The sequence below is a fragment of the Grus americana genome, chromosome Z (assembly GCF_028858705.1).
Source record: "Grus americana isolate bGruAme1 chromosome Z, bGruAme1.mat, whole genome shotgun sequence".
Lineage (NCBI taxonomy): Eukaryota > Metazoa > Chordata > Aves > Gruiformes > Gruidae > Grus > Grus americana.
Window position 1 is genome coordinate 11971458 of NC_072891.1, and position 13451 is coordinate 11984908.

The 13451-nt window shown below is 63.8% G+C and overlaps 1 protein-coding gene across 1 annotated transcript; it reads left to right on the plus strand.

The window, feature by feature from the left end:
- Positions 1-1364: 1364 nt before the first annotated feature.
- TESK1 (testis associated actin remodelling kinase 1) lies at positions 1365-12962 on the plus strand. Its single transcript, XM_054810427.1, has 10 exons — positions 1365-1786; positions 8111-8232; positions 8372-8420; positions 8653-8799; positions 8974-9056; positions 9421-9511; positions 9760-9843; positions 10309-10398; positions 10531-10681; positions 10924-12962. The coding sequence occupies exons 1-10, from the start codon at positions 1568-1570 to the stop codon at positions 11964-11966; spliced, it is 2079 nt and encodes a 692-aa protein (XP_054666402.1). The 5' UTR covers positions 1365-1567; the 3' UTR covers positions 11967-12962.
- Positions 12963-13451: the final 489 nt, after the last annotated feature.

A 13451-nucleotide genomic window follows, 5' to 3' on the forward strand; every position in this document is an offset into this window, starting at 1 on the left:
ACTCCCTTCTGTGGAGCTGGAAGAGCAGAAATACTGTGATTTCTAAGGGGAGTGCAGGAGGCTGCTCCCACTATAAAGTCAGAGGCCCAGTTCACCTGCCATAGTCCACAAGGTTATTCTTCCTCCTGGGACAAGGAAGAAAACCCAGGGCTTGTTGTCCATGGTGTTTATGCTGTGTTTGGTGGCACCTGGAGCTGAGCACTGGCCAAAAAACACCACACCAGGACACACTCCATGTGGCTGCTTTTCCCAGCAGGAAAAGCAGCTACAGCAGTGCAGGGCTTGTGGAGCCAGCCATGCTGCACAGGGAAACAGCTGGAGCAAAGCAGTTGCGCAGTAGCTGTGGCAGCAGGGCAGTGCAGAAGGGTTGTGGCAGTGCCTGGGGAGGTTGCTGGGGCAGGGCTGGGCCAGCGCAGGCAGGTGGATGCCAAGGAGAGAGCAGCAGTGAAATGTGTGGGATGGAGCAAGGGCAGATCCAGCTGCAGGGAGTCCCTGGGCAGGAAGGGCAGGACAGATCAGCCTCCAAGCACAGAAAAGGCCTGGGGGGGAGCAGGAAGCAGGAGGAAACCAGGGGGAAGTGGAAGAGCTCAGGAAAGGGAGAAACGCGAAGAGGTGCAAAAGGCACTGGGCATACTGTCACTGAGAGGCTGCACTGCCCTGCTGCTCTGGAGGACAGACCCCACACCTCCTGGGACACCGTCCAGGCAGGGGTGGGTGCATGGGGAGAACCAGAGCCCCACATCCACAGTATCCATGCAGTCTGGTGATGGCTGCAAGGAGAGATCCAAGACTGTACCAGTGGGGCCCATCCTGGCAATGGCTGCTTGTATGGGGGAACTGGACCCATGACACTGTATGGGGTGGGGCTGAATATATGGGGAGATCAGATCTCCATGCCCTTGGTCCATCCGCTCGGGGACTGGGTGTTATGAGGAAAAAGAGAGTCCCACAGCTACAAGGAGCATCCGGGCAGGGCCCAGGGGACGAGAGTCCTGCGTTTACAATGTGCATACAGGTGGGACCCAGGGGATAAAGACTCCCATGTCTACAGGGAGCATCCAAGCAGGGCTCAGGGTAGGGGAGGATCAGAGCACTGTGTCCATAGGGTCTGTCCAAGCCGTGCATCGGGAGCTCAGGTCCCCATAGCCCATGCAGGCACGTACAGAGCTGCCACTTCGGCTCCAGGGGCCGGTGCTGGTGCATGTGGACATCAGGGCGTGCGGGATCCCCGCTGACCGCCGGTGCGGAGGCGGGGGGGGCGGGCTCCGGCAGGTCTCGGCGGCGGCGGCGGGTCCCAAGGAGTTAAGGGCTGTCCCCGCCCCGGCTCCGCCCCGCCGGTGCCACCGCTCGGGGCTGCGGAGGCGCAGCTCCGGGCCGCGGCGGGGGTCGGGGCGCCGCCGCGCCGCTGCCGGGCCATGAGCGCCGTGCGCCCCGCCGCGACGCCCGCCCCGCGCCGCCGCCGCCGCCGCTAGCATTGCCCCGGGGACGGCGGGGGTGGGGGGGGGGAAGGCGGCGGCGCCCCGGCCGTGGGGCTGCCCGGGCGCGCCGCGCCCGGCCGGGAATGTGAATGGCGCTGGGGGTGCTCGGCGGGACCGACATGGAGTGGGAGAAGCTGCCGCGGCGGCCCGGGGAGGGCGAAGGGGAGGCGGCGGGGCCCTGGCCGGGCTGCGGGCGGCTGCGGCCCTCCTCGTACCGGGCGCTGCGCAGCGCCGTCTCCACCCTGGCGCGCATCGACGACTTCTACTGCGAGAAGATCGGGGCCGGCTTCTTCTCCGAGGTCTTCAAGGTGTGCGGGGCGGGAGAGGGGATTGGCGGTCCCCGAGGCATCCCGCCGGCTTTGAGCATCCCCCGAGGAGCTCCCACGCATCCCTCGCCAAGCCCTCGGTGGGGTGGGGGGGTCCCAGCCCCCCAGCCCCGGCAGCTGGGCGAGGTCGGGGGGCGAGGGGTGGTGCGAGGTATTGCCTTGCGGCGGTGACTTGGGGTGCCGGGGAGCCCCCTCCCTGCCGGGGGTGTTGTTCCTCCGTGCCTCCGTGCAGGGGGAGGGGAGCACCAGCTCTGTTTACAGCCCGGGAAGGCTGAGCCTTCCGAAGCGCTGCGGCATGGGTCACAGCGAGGCCGCGTGGGGGCTCTGGGCACGGGTGGGGTGGCGGACAGCCCAGCCCCAGGGACCCCTGTCAAAATCCTGGAGCCCCGACCCTGCCAGGCCCAGGGTGTGCCTGTGGCAGGGGATGCAGGCAGTGTTTGCAGCCGGTCCGGGGTGATTTCCAGTGTTGCTGGGCCTGCTCCAGCCTGTGGTGGACAGGTAGATGTGCGGGGCACCCTACGAGAGCCTCCGGAAGGTCACCGGGTTTGGGAGAGGGGTGTGATGCTGTAGAGCAGCGTGGTGACTGGCCCCTGGCAGGGACCCCAGAGCTGCCTTTGTCCTCCGTTTTCTGTGGGGATGCCTGTCTGTGGCCCGCACACTGGTTGGGGGTGCATGGGTGCTGGTGGGAAGCTCGGGGTCCTAACAATGCAGCAGAGGTGTGTGGTGATGATACCCTACCAGCCCACTCAGTACTGCCAGGGCCGAGGGGCTGTGTCCTGCCCCACTGCCACGGCCACCTCTCCACGTTCGAGGGGAGGTGTGTGCACATGTTGTTTTTGTCCTGGCCATCACTTAAGGCACCATAAGCTATTGGGCATGGACTATCCTTAAACCGTGCTTCTAGTGGCTTCACCCCCTTCAAAGAGCAGCTTTAGGCTGGGCAGGACCCCACCACCTCCCACCACATTCGCTGGGGTACCGGGCAGCGCTGTGCTGTGTCCCCTCCGTGGGACCATGCTCCCACGTGCAGCGCACCTGGGTGGCCGTGTCCCAGCAGGACCTTGGGGTCCCTCTCCAGCCATGGCACCGTTCCCCACTCAGCAAGGAGACCCCAAGATGTGTCTCCTCTGCAGCTGCGGGAGAGGTGTCCTGCAAGGGGCAGTGGCAGGCATGCAGAGGGGTCCCTTTCCTCCATACTCCCTCCTGCCCCTGCGGAGCCATGGCCTCTCTGCTGGCCAGGTTGCTGCTATCGATCTCTGGCTTGGAGCGCGTGGCAGCACCTCGGAGCAGAGGGAGGCATTTAATAATGTCAGGCATGGATATAGCTCTTTAATAATGAATGCTCCTGTGCCTCGGCCAGGCCACGATCTCTCCTTGCCTCGCTCTTTCTGTTTCCCCAGGCACTGCGGGAGCCACAAACTACTCCCTCTCCCACCCGTTGTTCATGTTCTTGTGGAGTCACTTGCATGTAGAATTTGGGGGATCAGCGGAGGTTGGGGGTGTGAGCGGGATCAGGCGGCAGGAGCCGATGTGTGTGTGTGCCAGAGAGGAGGCAGGGGCAGGAGGGGGCCAGATGGGGCTTTGTGCTCGTGTGGTGGGTTGCATCCAAGAGCTCAGCAGGATGGTGAGGCAGGCCCGGGATCTGAGCTGGGGTTTGGCTGCCTGAGCTTGCAAGGAGGATGGCACTTGGCAGGGCAGTGCAGGACCCGTTTTCCTCCCACCTCCCTTGTTCCTGCTGTGCTTTCCATGGCCACAGGCACTCGTGGCTCCCTCCTCTGTGTGGCTGCTGGGTCCTGCCTCATTCCAGCCTCGGTGGGCGTGGGGGACAGGGAGGGGACCTGGACATCTCTGTCCCTACGCAGGTAGCTCAGCCCTGGTGTGCAGCTGAGCCAGGGCAAGGCAGGGTGCTGAGGTACCAGCATGGGTGTCTGACTATGTTCCCAGTGTTAAAGCCAAAGGACTCAGCATGTCTGAGCCCCAGTGTCCCAAGCTTGCCCCTGAGTTGAGCCTTATCCCACTCCAGCCAAGTCCTTCTCTTGGAAAGGCTGTCCAGAGAGGACAGGAGACACAGGTGATGAAAAGCTTCCCTTTTCCCCAGGGGATTGCTCCCAGCTGATCCTCTGCTGTTCTGCAGAGCTGGGCTGTTTCCCTCTGGAGCTGCTGGTTCTCATTGCCTTTCCCTGTGCGATTTCACAGAGCCAGGCCCACCCGTTTTCTCGGGTACATGGGCATTGCAGTGAGCTGCCTCTCCATCTCCAATACGGCGAGCCGATTCAGCCAGGTGTCTTTGTGCCAGACATTTTCTCCAGCCCTTAAACCACTGTTGCATCTCTTCCCAAATTCCTCTCTTTCCCGTGTGTGGTGTGCAGCAGACATGGGGGGCTGTGGGCAGCATCCTGGCTTTGCTTTCCTGGGAGCTATCCAGATGTCTTCACTCATCCTCCTCTGCACCTTTTGCCCCGCTGTCGCACATCCTCTTGGAGACGCTGCTTCCCAGGGCACAGCCCTTCAGTGTGCTGGGCCCAGCACTCCATTTCCATGGTGCCAGGGGGTGGATTAGTGGCTCCCAGCACAGACAGAGCTCTGGAGAGGGCTTCAACACCGCTGCTGCCCATCCATTTCTGCTCGCTTCACCGCCAACCTTTGAGATTTTGTATTTACTTCCAATTTATCAGTCCAACTAACGATACAACTCCCTCCCTCTTATCTGCTGCCCTTCATCAGTGGACCTTGCCTTGTTTTACAAAGGAGGGTGGAGTGGCATGACACAGATGGGGAAACTAGGGCAGGTGGGGAGGAAGTGAATTTGCCAAGGTCAGCCAGCTGCCATGAGGCCAGGAGCGGCCCTGACCCCGCTGTTGCCACACAGGAGCCCTGGACGCTGGAAACGTGTTGTGCTGACCAGCCTGGGCCTGCCAGCACCTCTCCTGCGCTGTCACGGGGCGTGCTCTGGGATTGCAGTGAGGGCTGGAAATGCCCCTGATCCCAGTCGGTCCGCAGTGCCGCACCTGGGAGCATAGGAGGTGAGGGCTGCTGATGCTAAAGCATTCATCGGGAACGGCTGCTGCATTCCCTGCTTTCACTTTCCCAGAGAAAGTCTGTCTCGACCAATTCTGCCTTTTCCACGTGATGAGCAGGTTTTCCAGTCCCACCCAATAAAAGACCTGTTGCACTACTGGGATTCCTGCGAGCTCAGACCCAGCCGTCACAGGTAGCTTTTGGATTACCGATGGCGGTACTAGCTCCCTTACCCACCCTCCTGTATTTCCCTGCTGGGGTCCCCCGGGCAAGGGGTGCAAGGTGATGTCCCTGTGTGACTGCGCCTTGCCTGCACCAGGCTGGGGCAAGGGGACGTGAGCTGAGTGGGGTGATGTGAAAGCCTGTCCCTGGCACAGGAGCTGGCTCCTCAGAGCCCTGGGTGGGGAGACTAGTGGGGGGGCTTCACCCCATGTCTAGACAGCAGTGCCAGCTGCAGGGAGGGAGCAGGCCGTCTGCTCGCTCTGATTAGCATGCTCTTTAAATAAGACTCTAATTTCCGCTGTTAAAAGAGCTCAGATCCCTTGTGCCCAGGCTGGGGCTGCAGCCAGCCCTGTCCCATCCCCCAGCCCTGTGTGATGGCAACAGATGGGATGGGGACGGACAACGCAGCACCCTGGCTCGGCCGTGGTGCCCCCATGAAGCACCCAACGGAGGGGCCGTGAGGAGTGCTGGGGGACATCGGTGAGAGGCAAGGGCTTGCCTGGTTCCTGGGTGGGGGCCGGTGGTTGTCCTCCCCCCACAGCTCAGCATGGCTGCCCGGCTGAGCTCAGCTCCGGGGAATGTGCTGGGATTCCTGGGCACTGTGCCAGAGCGCAGAGAGGCGAGGGGGGACGAGGGGGGACACTGTCCTGCCCCAGCAGGCTCTGCTGCCTGCTGCCTTTCCTGGATGGTGGCAGGGAAGGAAACCCCCTTAGCAAGGGGCTGCGTCCCACCTGGGGTCATGGCTTGCTCCCTCCCCGGCATGCCTGCTTCTGGAGGGCGGCCAGGGCGCCGGGCTGGTGCTAGCACCTGGATGGACTGGGTAAACTGGCCAACGCATGTGGGAGGCTGTGGGAAGCTCAAGGGAGCATAACCACTTCCCTGCCAGCCGGGGTAGGGGCTGGCCTCAAACCGTGGAGCATGCAGGGGACATGGCGGGATGTGGCCTCACAAGCAAACTCAGGCTGCTGGACGCCCTCGAGGTCATGTCCCACGTGCGTGGGGCTGGGGCTGTCCTGGGAGCCCCTAGAACCCTCCCTGCCTCTGGGGACGGAGTCCTGGAGCAGAGCACCAGGGCAGGGCTGTGCTGGCTGGGGGGCTCCTGAGGTCCCTGGGTGAAATCCCGGGGAAGGGGCTTTCACCGGACCTTCCCTCCCCCAGGCTGCCTCTCCTCCAGGATTAAGGCATTAGATGCTGTGTGGCTGCGCTCAGACCTGACCCAACCTATTGCAATGTCAGGAGGCTTATTAACAAGGAATTAAGCTGCGGGCACATCCCGGCTATGCGGGGGCTGAGCCAGTGCCCACTGGGGGCTGCTCCCTGACGCAGGGACGCTGCTGCTGACAGGGACGCGGCCAGCCCCACGGTGCATGGCCACCGAGTGCCAGCATTGTGCGTGCTGCCTGGCGTTCCCATTGTGGGCGCCTGGCGCGGGAGTCTCGCCGCCTGCAGCCATCCTGGAGGGACCAAGCCTGCCTGTGCCGTCAAGCCAGGTCCTGGCGCCTGGCAGCTGCCGGTGCCAGCCGAACCAACCGAGCCAGTCCTGCCAGCCCCACACGGCGTGGGAAGGACAGGCAGCGCTGCCGCCAGGCGAGCTGGGTCAGGAGCACCGGGCTTTGCTGGGCAGCACCCAGTGCCGGGGGCTGGCTGGAGGTGGCTGGAGGTGACGCAGGTGTAACCAGAGCGGGGTGCCCACGGGCAGGCGGCTGCTGCATGCTTCAGAGCCTCTCCATGTGAGCTGGTGGTGGCACAGCAGGGCCAGGACAGGCTATTGCCTCTCGCTTCCACTCTGCCTGGGGCTGGTTTGGCCTTGGTGCACCCAGACATGTAGAGGGATCTTTACAAAGCACTAATTTCCCCCCCAGGCCCTTTGGTGGGGCAGAGCTGCTGCCCATCCCCTGGGTGTTGGGTGCTGGATGGGTTCCCATCTCAGCGTGCACCCCGGGAAAACTGCTCCCCAAAGCAATGCCAGCTGTGGGAGGGGAAGAGAGCCCCAGAGGGCCCAGCACGCCAGCCTCCCCCTGTCATGATGGGGACAGGGGCCAAGGTGCGAGCAGGAGTGGGGGGCACGGGGGACCCTGCCTTCAGCCAGCCCCCCCCATGTTTTGCCCAAGGAGGCAATCCCTGAGGCGAGGGGGGGCGTGGGGCAGGCCAGGGGCTGGCACCAACACAGCAGCCTCAACCAGCATCGACTAAAAAGGAGAAGAGCGGGGAGCTGACAGCAGCGCCGAGGAATGCCTGCGCCTCCATGCACAGCTCGGTGTGTGCTGGGGGGCAGCTGGGATCTGCCGGGTTGTTGTCCCCCCCACAGACTGCTGCTCTGGGCGTGTGGGGGGGGTGTCCCCCAGCACCCACTCAGGAGGGGGGACCCTTGGCACCGGTTCACCCTCCCCCCCCCAGCACAGTGCTGGGGCGGGGGATCCTGTGCTCATCCCTGGCCCCGCACGTGCCAGGGGGCTGCAGAAGGACGGGGGTGTCCGTGCTTGGCCATGCTCCCAGCTGCTGTTCCTGGCAGGGGGCCAGGCCCCCAGCTCGCATGACAGCGTCAGGCTGGGGATGGCTAAATATACAGCCGTGTCCGAGCGCCAGGCTGGGGTCATGCACGGGGGCGGTGCTGGCTACCGCCAGGCATGGTTTGGGGTGCAATGTGCCCCCTCTGTTCTCCGCACCATGCTGGTGGGGTCTGGCTGGGTGCTACTGACCCGAAAAAGCCCTCCCTGGTGCGCCCCAATCCTGCACCTGCCTGTCCTTGCAGCAGGGTTGGGGTCACGGCCGGCAGGAGCTGCCGTTGCATCCCTGGGCGGGCTGGGCAGTGTCACGTGGCGGGCAGCATGACAAGCGAGGTGCCCCCGGGGAGGAAGGGGATGTGCATCATTGACACTGGGGGTTCTTGGGGTGCTGCTGTGCTGGGAGAGCCCCCCCCTAGCCCTAGTGGTCCTGGGGTGCCCCATGCCTCAGGTTGCTCAGCTCCCACCTCTTGGGCTGAGGTGGGTACCAGGTGCAGGCTGGTGTTGGGGGGGGGGGCTGTGGAGACATGTGGGGCTCAGCCTCCCCTGCACCCCCCTCCAGGTGCGGCACCGTCAGTCGGGCCAGATCATGGTGCTGAAGATGAACAAGCTAACCAGCAACCGGGGCAACATGCTGCGGGAGGTGCAGCTGATGAACCGCCTCTCACACCCCAACATCCTCAGGTAGGACCTGCTCCCCCACTGTTGTCCCTGTTGCCCCCTTTTCCATAGCCTGAGGGATCTGGAGCTACTGCCAGCCCTGGATGAGCTCCTGGGGGCTGATCCCCACCACAGCCACCCTCAGATCCCCTCTGTCTCACAGGTTCATGGGGGTGTGTGTGCACCAGGGACAGCTGCACGCGCTGACCGAGGTGAGAGTGGGGCAATGGCCGTGAGTCTTAGGGTTCCTGCAGGCCTGGGGAGGGGATGGTGGTGGCTACTGGGACACTTCGATGGCCCATGGTACATGTGCAGGGCAAGGTCTGCTGGGGGGGGCTGTGCTGTGGGGTGGTTGGGGGATGCAATGGGATGAGAGATGGACATCCAGCATTGTGGGAGGGTGGGGGGGACACACTGATGCGATAGCCCAGCTCTTCCCATCAGTACATCAATGGTGGGAACCTGGAGCAGCTGCTGGACAGCCCTGTGCCCCTCTCCTGGTCCATGCGTGTCAAGCTGGCCCTCGACATCGCCCGTGGCCTGCGCTACCTGCACTCCAAGGGCATCTTCCACCGCGACCTCACCTCCAAGGTACAGGATGCTCCAAGGCATCCCATTACCCTCGCTGTCCCACACCCACATTGCTGCCCCGGGCATGGCTGGCTGGGGAGCAGGAGGCTGTGCTGTGCCGGGGCATCCTGGGAGTGGAGGCTGGTGAGGCAGGGCTGGTGCGGTTGGTGTGATGGGGTCCTCCTGTGCCCCCAGAACTGCCTGGTTCGCTGCGAGGCCAATGGCTACACAGCTGTAGTGGGTGACTTTGGCTTGGCAGAGAAGATTCCCACCTACAGGTACGTGGGCAGCGTCCATCCATCCATCCCCATCATTGGAGTGGGGGGTTTCCAGCCCACTCGGAGCAGGAGCTGGGGAGGGATGGACATTTGGGGTGCAGTTAGAAGGGTAGGGATGGTGGGCAGTGGGGGTGGTACCTGGTGGTGGGGATTTACAGGGCAGATGGACACATTTGGGGCTGGGTAGGAAGGGATGGAGAAGGGAATGGTGTGGGTGGTGAGACAGGTCATGGGGTGCATGGAGGAGGGTTAGCCTAGGAAGGGATGTGGAGATGGTGATTTGGGCTGCCCCAGCGGGAGGATGGGACATAGGAAAGGGGTCGTGGATTGCAGACAGCCCCTGATGTCCCACCACGTCCCCCAGCGAGGGCAGCGAGAAGGAGCCGCTGGCCGTGGTGGGCTCCCCGTACTGGATGGCGCCCGAGGTGCTGCGAGGGGAGATCTACAATGAGAAGGTGAGGCTCCGTGGCTACAGCGCGTGGGGCTTTGTATAACCCTGCACCACCACCGATTTGCAGGATTTGCAGCCCTGTGGGCGACTGGGCACACAGAGGGAAGGATCTGAGCATCCCTCGGTTGGCAAGGTGGCAGGGCCCCTGGTGTGGCTCTGTGGTGAGGAGGGGGGCTGTGAGTTCACAGAAGGGTGGACACCACCTCGGGGCTGCAGGACACCGCCCCCCCAGTGACTCCCTACTCTCTGCAGGCTGATGTGTTCGCGTATGGCATCATCCTGTGTGAGACCATCGCTCGTGTCCCCGCTGACCCCGACTACCTGCCCCGCACCGAGGTGACTCCCTGGGACGAGGACGGGGAGGGAGGGCAGCGGGCAGTGGCACCGTGGCTGGGACTGCTTCACCAAATGAGGGGGACCACCCCATGCTGGACAGAGCCCTGTGTGCAGGAGCTGCCCTGTGTCTTGGTGCTGTGTCCCAGACGTCTCCTGGCAGCAGGAGGGATGCTCTCTGCTGATAACCTGTCCTCAGAGCCCAGTGTCGCCTGGGTGGGAGAAGGGAACAGTTGGACTCAGGCAGAAAGCAGAAGGGATCTGTGTCCCAGCATCCCCCAGCCTTGTACCAACTTGGGGTGACCCCAGGGTCCCCCATTGCTGTGTTGCAGCCAGGGTGCTGCCCGGTCTACAGCCCTGGGTGGCACGCAGTCAGTGCGGGGAGGGGGGCCAGGCCACCCTGGATCCCCTTGGCCATGTGGTGCCCCAGGGGACCCGACCTCACTCCTCTTCCTTTCCCTGGCACAGGATTTTGGCCTGGACATCACCACTTTCCGCACCATGGTGGGAATTGACTGCCCGGCGGCCTTCCTCCAGCTTGCTTTCCACTGCTGCAGTGTAAGCCTCCCATTTCAGTTGGGGCAGGATGGGCAGCACAGGGGGAGAGGCAGGGAGCTGCCTTTGCTGGGCTGGGATCCCTGGGGTGCTGGGGGGGCCACAGACCTCACCGGTAACCCCTCCTGTCTGCAGATGGAGCCCGCATCCCGCCCCTCCTTCCTGGAAATCACGCAGTGCCTGGAGGGTGTCCTGCAGCACCGGCTGGGTGCCGAGGGCGCTGGGGCCACCCTCTTCGGCGTCGGGGAGAGCCTGCCTGCGCCTGGGACGGCGGCCATGCTCAACGGTACGTGGGCAACTCAGGGACAGGCCATAGTGGGGATGAAAGGAGGAGGGATGTGGGGTGTCCCATCCTACCCCAGCCGCTGTAGGGGAAGGAGATAAGGGTTGCATGAGGTCTCCAGGATGGGGCCTGTCGCTGTTTCCTCTGCGGGGTGCACCCCTGGGTTGTTGGGTGCCCAGCACCCTGTGGCACCCTGCACCGGCAGCTGCTGGTGACTGGTGACCCGCTCCTGTGCCCGTGCTCAGGGGTAGCCGGGAGGGCAGCCGGCCGCGCCGAGCAGTCGCCCCTGCACGAGCTGGGGACCCAGCACCTGCAGCCAGACCAGCGCCTGTCCCGCAGCCAGTCCGACATGTTTCCCCCCAAATCGCCCGCCCTGCTGTGGCTGCCGGAGCCCTGTGGCGGGGCCAGGACCAAGGAGACGCCCCCCCGCGTCAACCCCTTCTCCCAGCGCGAGGACCTGAAGGGGGGGAAGATCAAGCTCTTTGACACGCCGAGCAAGTCAGTCATCTCGCTCACTTTCGACCTGCCGCCCCCCGCCCCGCTCCAGCTCAGCACCCCTGTGACGCCCGAGCCCGCCGTGGAGGTGCAGTGTGACTTCTCAGCCCCTGCCGCCCCCCCCCGCAAGTGCCACTCGCTGCCCACCTCCCCCGAGCTGCCCCACCGGGGGGGCCTGGCGCTGGGCGTGGCATCCCCCCATCCCACAGATGACCCTCAGCCCCCGATCCTCCTCCCACCCCCGGCTGGGAGTCGAGCCTTCCCTCCCAGCTCTGGGGCAGAGGAGAGGATGGACTGTGGCCCCGACAGCCCCGAGCTGCCGCAGGTCCTCCCGCCGCCCCCCAACAGCAACTTCATCCGCACGGCATCCTCGGGCGCCCGACCCTGGCAGTCGGAGCCACGAGCCCCCAATGGGCTCCTCTTCAACAACAACCACGTGGTGGTCAGCAAACCCCTGGCTTGGGGCAGTGGGCTGGAGCATGGCTTCTCCGAGCTCAGCATCCCCTGCGTGGCGGCACTGGAGCGGACGGAGCGTGTGGCCATGCTGCCCGGGCACAGCTCCAGCACCGTGCTGGAGCAGGATGAGGTGCTGCCCTGCCCTGGCTGCTGCCTGGGTCCCTTCAGCTTCAGTTTTGCCTCTGTCTGCCACCGGCCGGCACCCAGCCCGCCTCGCTACCAGAACCTCAACTGTGAGGCCAAGAGCCTCCTCTGCCATGACCGGGGCCGCCACCAGAAAGCCCCGGGGCCGGTGCTGGCGGAGCCCAGCCTGAAGCTGCCGGAGGCGCAGTCCTAGTGCCGGGGACCCCTGGGGAGTGGGGCTGCGTCCGGCCGCCCCTTGCACCTCCCCACGGCTGCAGAGCCGAGCAGGTGCGGGGGCCCAGCACGCCTCCACGATCCGTCCTTGCTCGCTCCACACTTGGTGGCCGCTGGTGGCCACAGTGCCGCGTGCTATGGCTCCCACAATGCTGTCCAGGCACTCGGGCACCCATCCCACCAGGATCGGCCTCAGGGGTCTGCGGGAAGCCCCAGGGGCAGGCTGGGTCCCTGCCAGGGACTGAAGTGCAATAACACCCTTGCCCCGAGCACGCTCCAGTGCTGCCCTGGCAGGCAGGGCTGGTCCCCCATGGGGTCCCTGGGGCTCAAACCTAGATGCAGGACCCCCATTCTTCAAGGGCTCACCCCTCTGCGGGGTGTCGCAGAGGTGTGTGCAATGAGTCTGCTGCTCCAGGATAACCAGGAGCCCCTCACGGCCCCCTGGCTGGGGGGGTGCGTGGGGCTGGGCTGGGGGCAGAGGGGTCAATGCGTGTATGTGTGAGTGTTGGAGGACTCTGGGGGGCTGGTGGGTGTCCCGGTGCTTCTCCACAAGTGTGGGGAGCACAGCCAATCTCTGACACAGGGGAGGTGTGCAGGGGGCCAGGAGAGGGACGATTCCCGCGGGGCAGTGCACAGGGAGGATTGGCAGCGCTGGGGTTGCCCCTGCCCACCCAAGGCCAAGGGTTGGGTGCTGAGCCGGCACAGTGCCCCACGTCCCCCCTGCACACGGGTCAGGAGTGGGGTGCTGGTGGAGGGGCTGGGGTGCCATCCTGGCACCGGGGGAAGGGGCCGGTGAGCAACACAGCCAGGCTGCCTGGCCCCTGGCAAGGGTGGGAGCCGGCTTTCCTCCCTCCTGCACAATGCACTGGTGAATGCAGAACTCTTGTGTTTTTTTATTATTATTATTATTAATAATAATAATAATTGCTAGTAATATATACCCAGCTTATTTAAAGTGTTCAATAAAAACTGAATGTCCCAGCAACTTGGGCTGCCTCTTCTGTCTCTGGGTTGCACATCAGACGCAGAGGGGAGCTTGGCCCCAAAAGGTTGCATGGGCTTGCCTGGGGCTTCTGGGCAGCCCCTCGGGGACCACAAGCCAGCCTGGCTCAGCCCCAGATCTCAGTGCCCCCAAAGTCACCATCTTGGTTGAAATGGCTTCAGTCAAATTCCCATGTATTTAGGTTCTTTGGGTTTGTGCCCTTGAGTCCATGTCTATGGTGGTACACAAGAAAGCAAAGAGCAGACAAGCCGTGTCTCTTTATTGCTACAAAGTGGGTTCATCCAGCGGACAAGACAGAGGCACGACGTGCCACCTCCAAAAAGCCTGCCTTTAACACCCTTTTGCTCTTCAAGCAAGCTAATTCATACAGCAATTAATCAACTATATATGGCACACACAACCCCACAACAAAATGAGAGCGTCTTCGCCTGGTTGAACATGACTTCCTCTGCTCTTGCCTGG

What these genes read in the sequence shown, in the direction of transcription:
- TESK1 (XM_054810427.1), top strand. Translation starts at nt 1,568, where the DNA reads ATGGCGCTGGGGGTGCTCGGCGGGACCGACATGGAGTGGGAGAAGCTG. An exon ending in ACTACCTGCCCCGCACCGAG is followed by an intron (nt 9,844 to 10,308) that starts GTGACTCCCTGG and finishes TCCCTGGCACAG; the next exon opens with GATTTTGGCCTGGACATCAC. An exon ending in TTGCTTTCCACTGCTGCAGT is followed by an intron (nt 10,399 to 10,530) that starts GTAAGCCTCCCA and finishes TCCTGTCTGCAG; the next exon opens with ATGGAGCCCGCATCCCGCCC.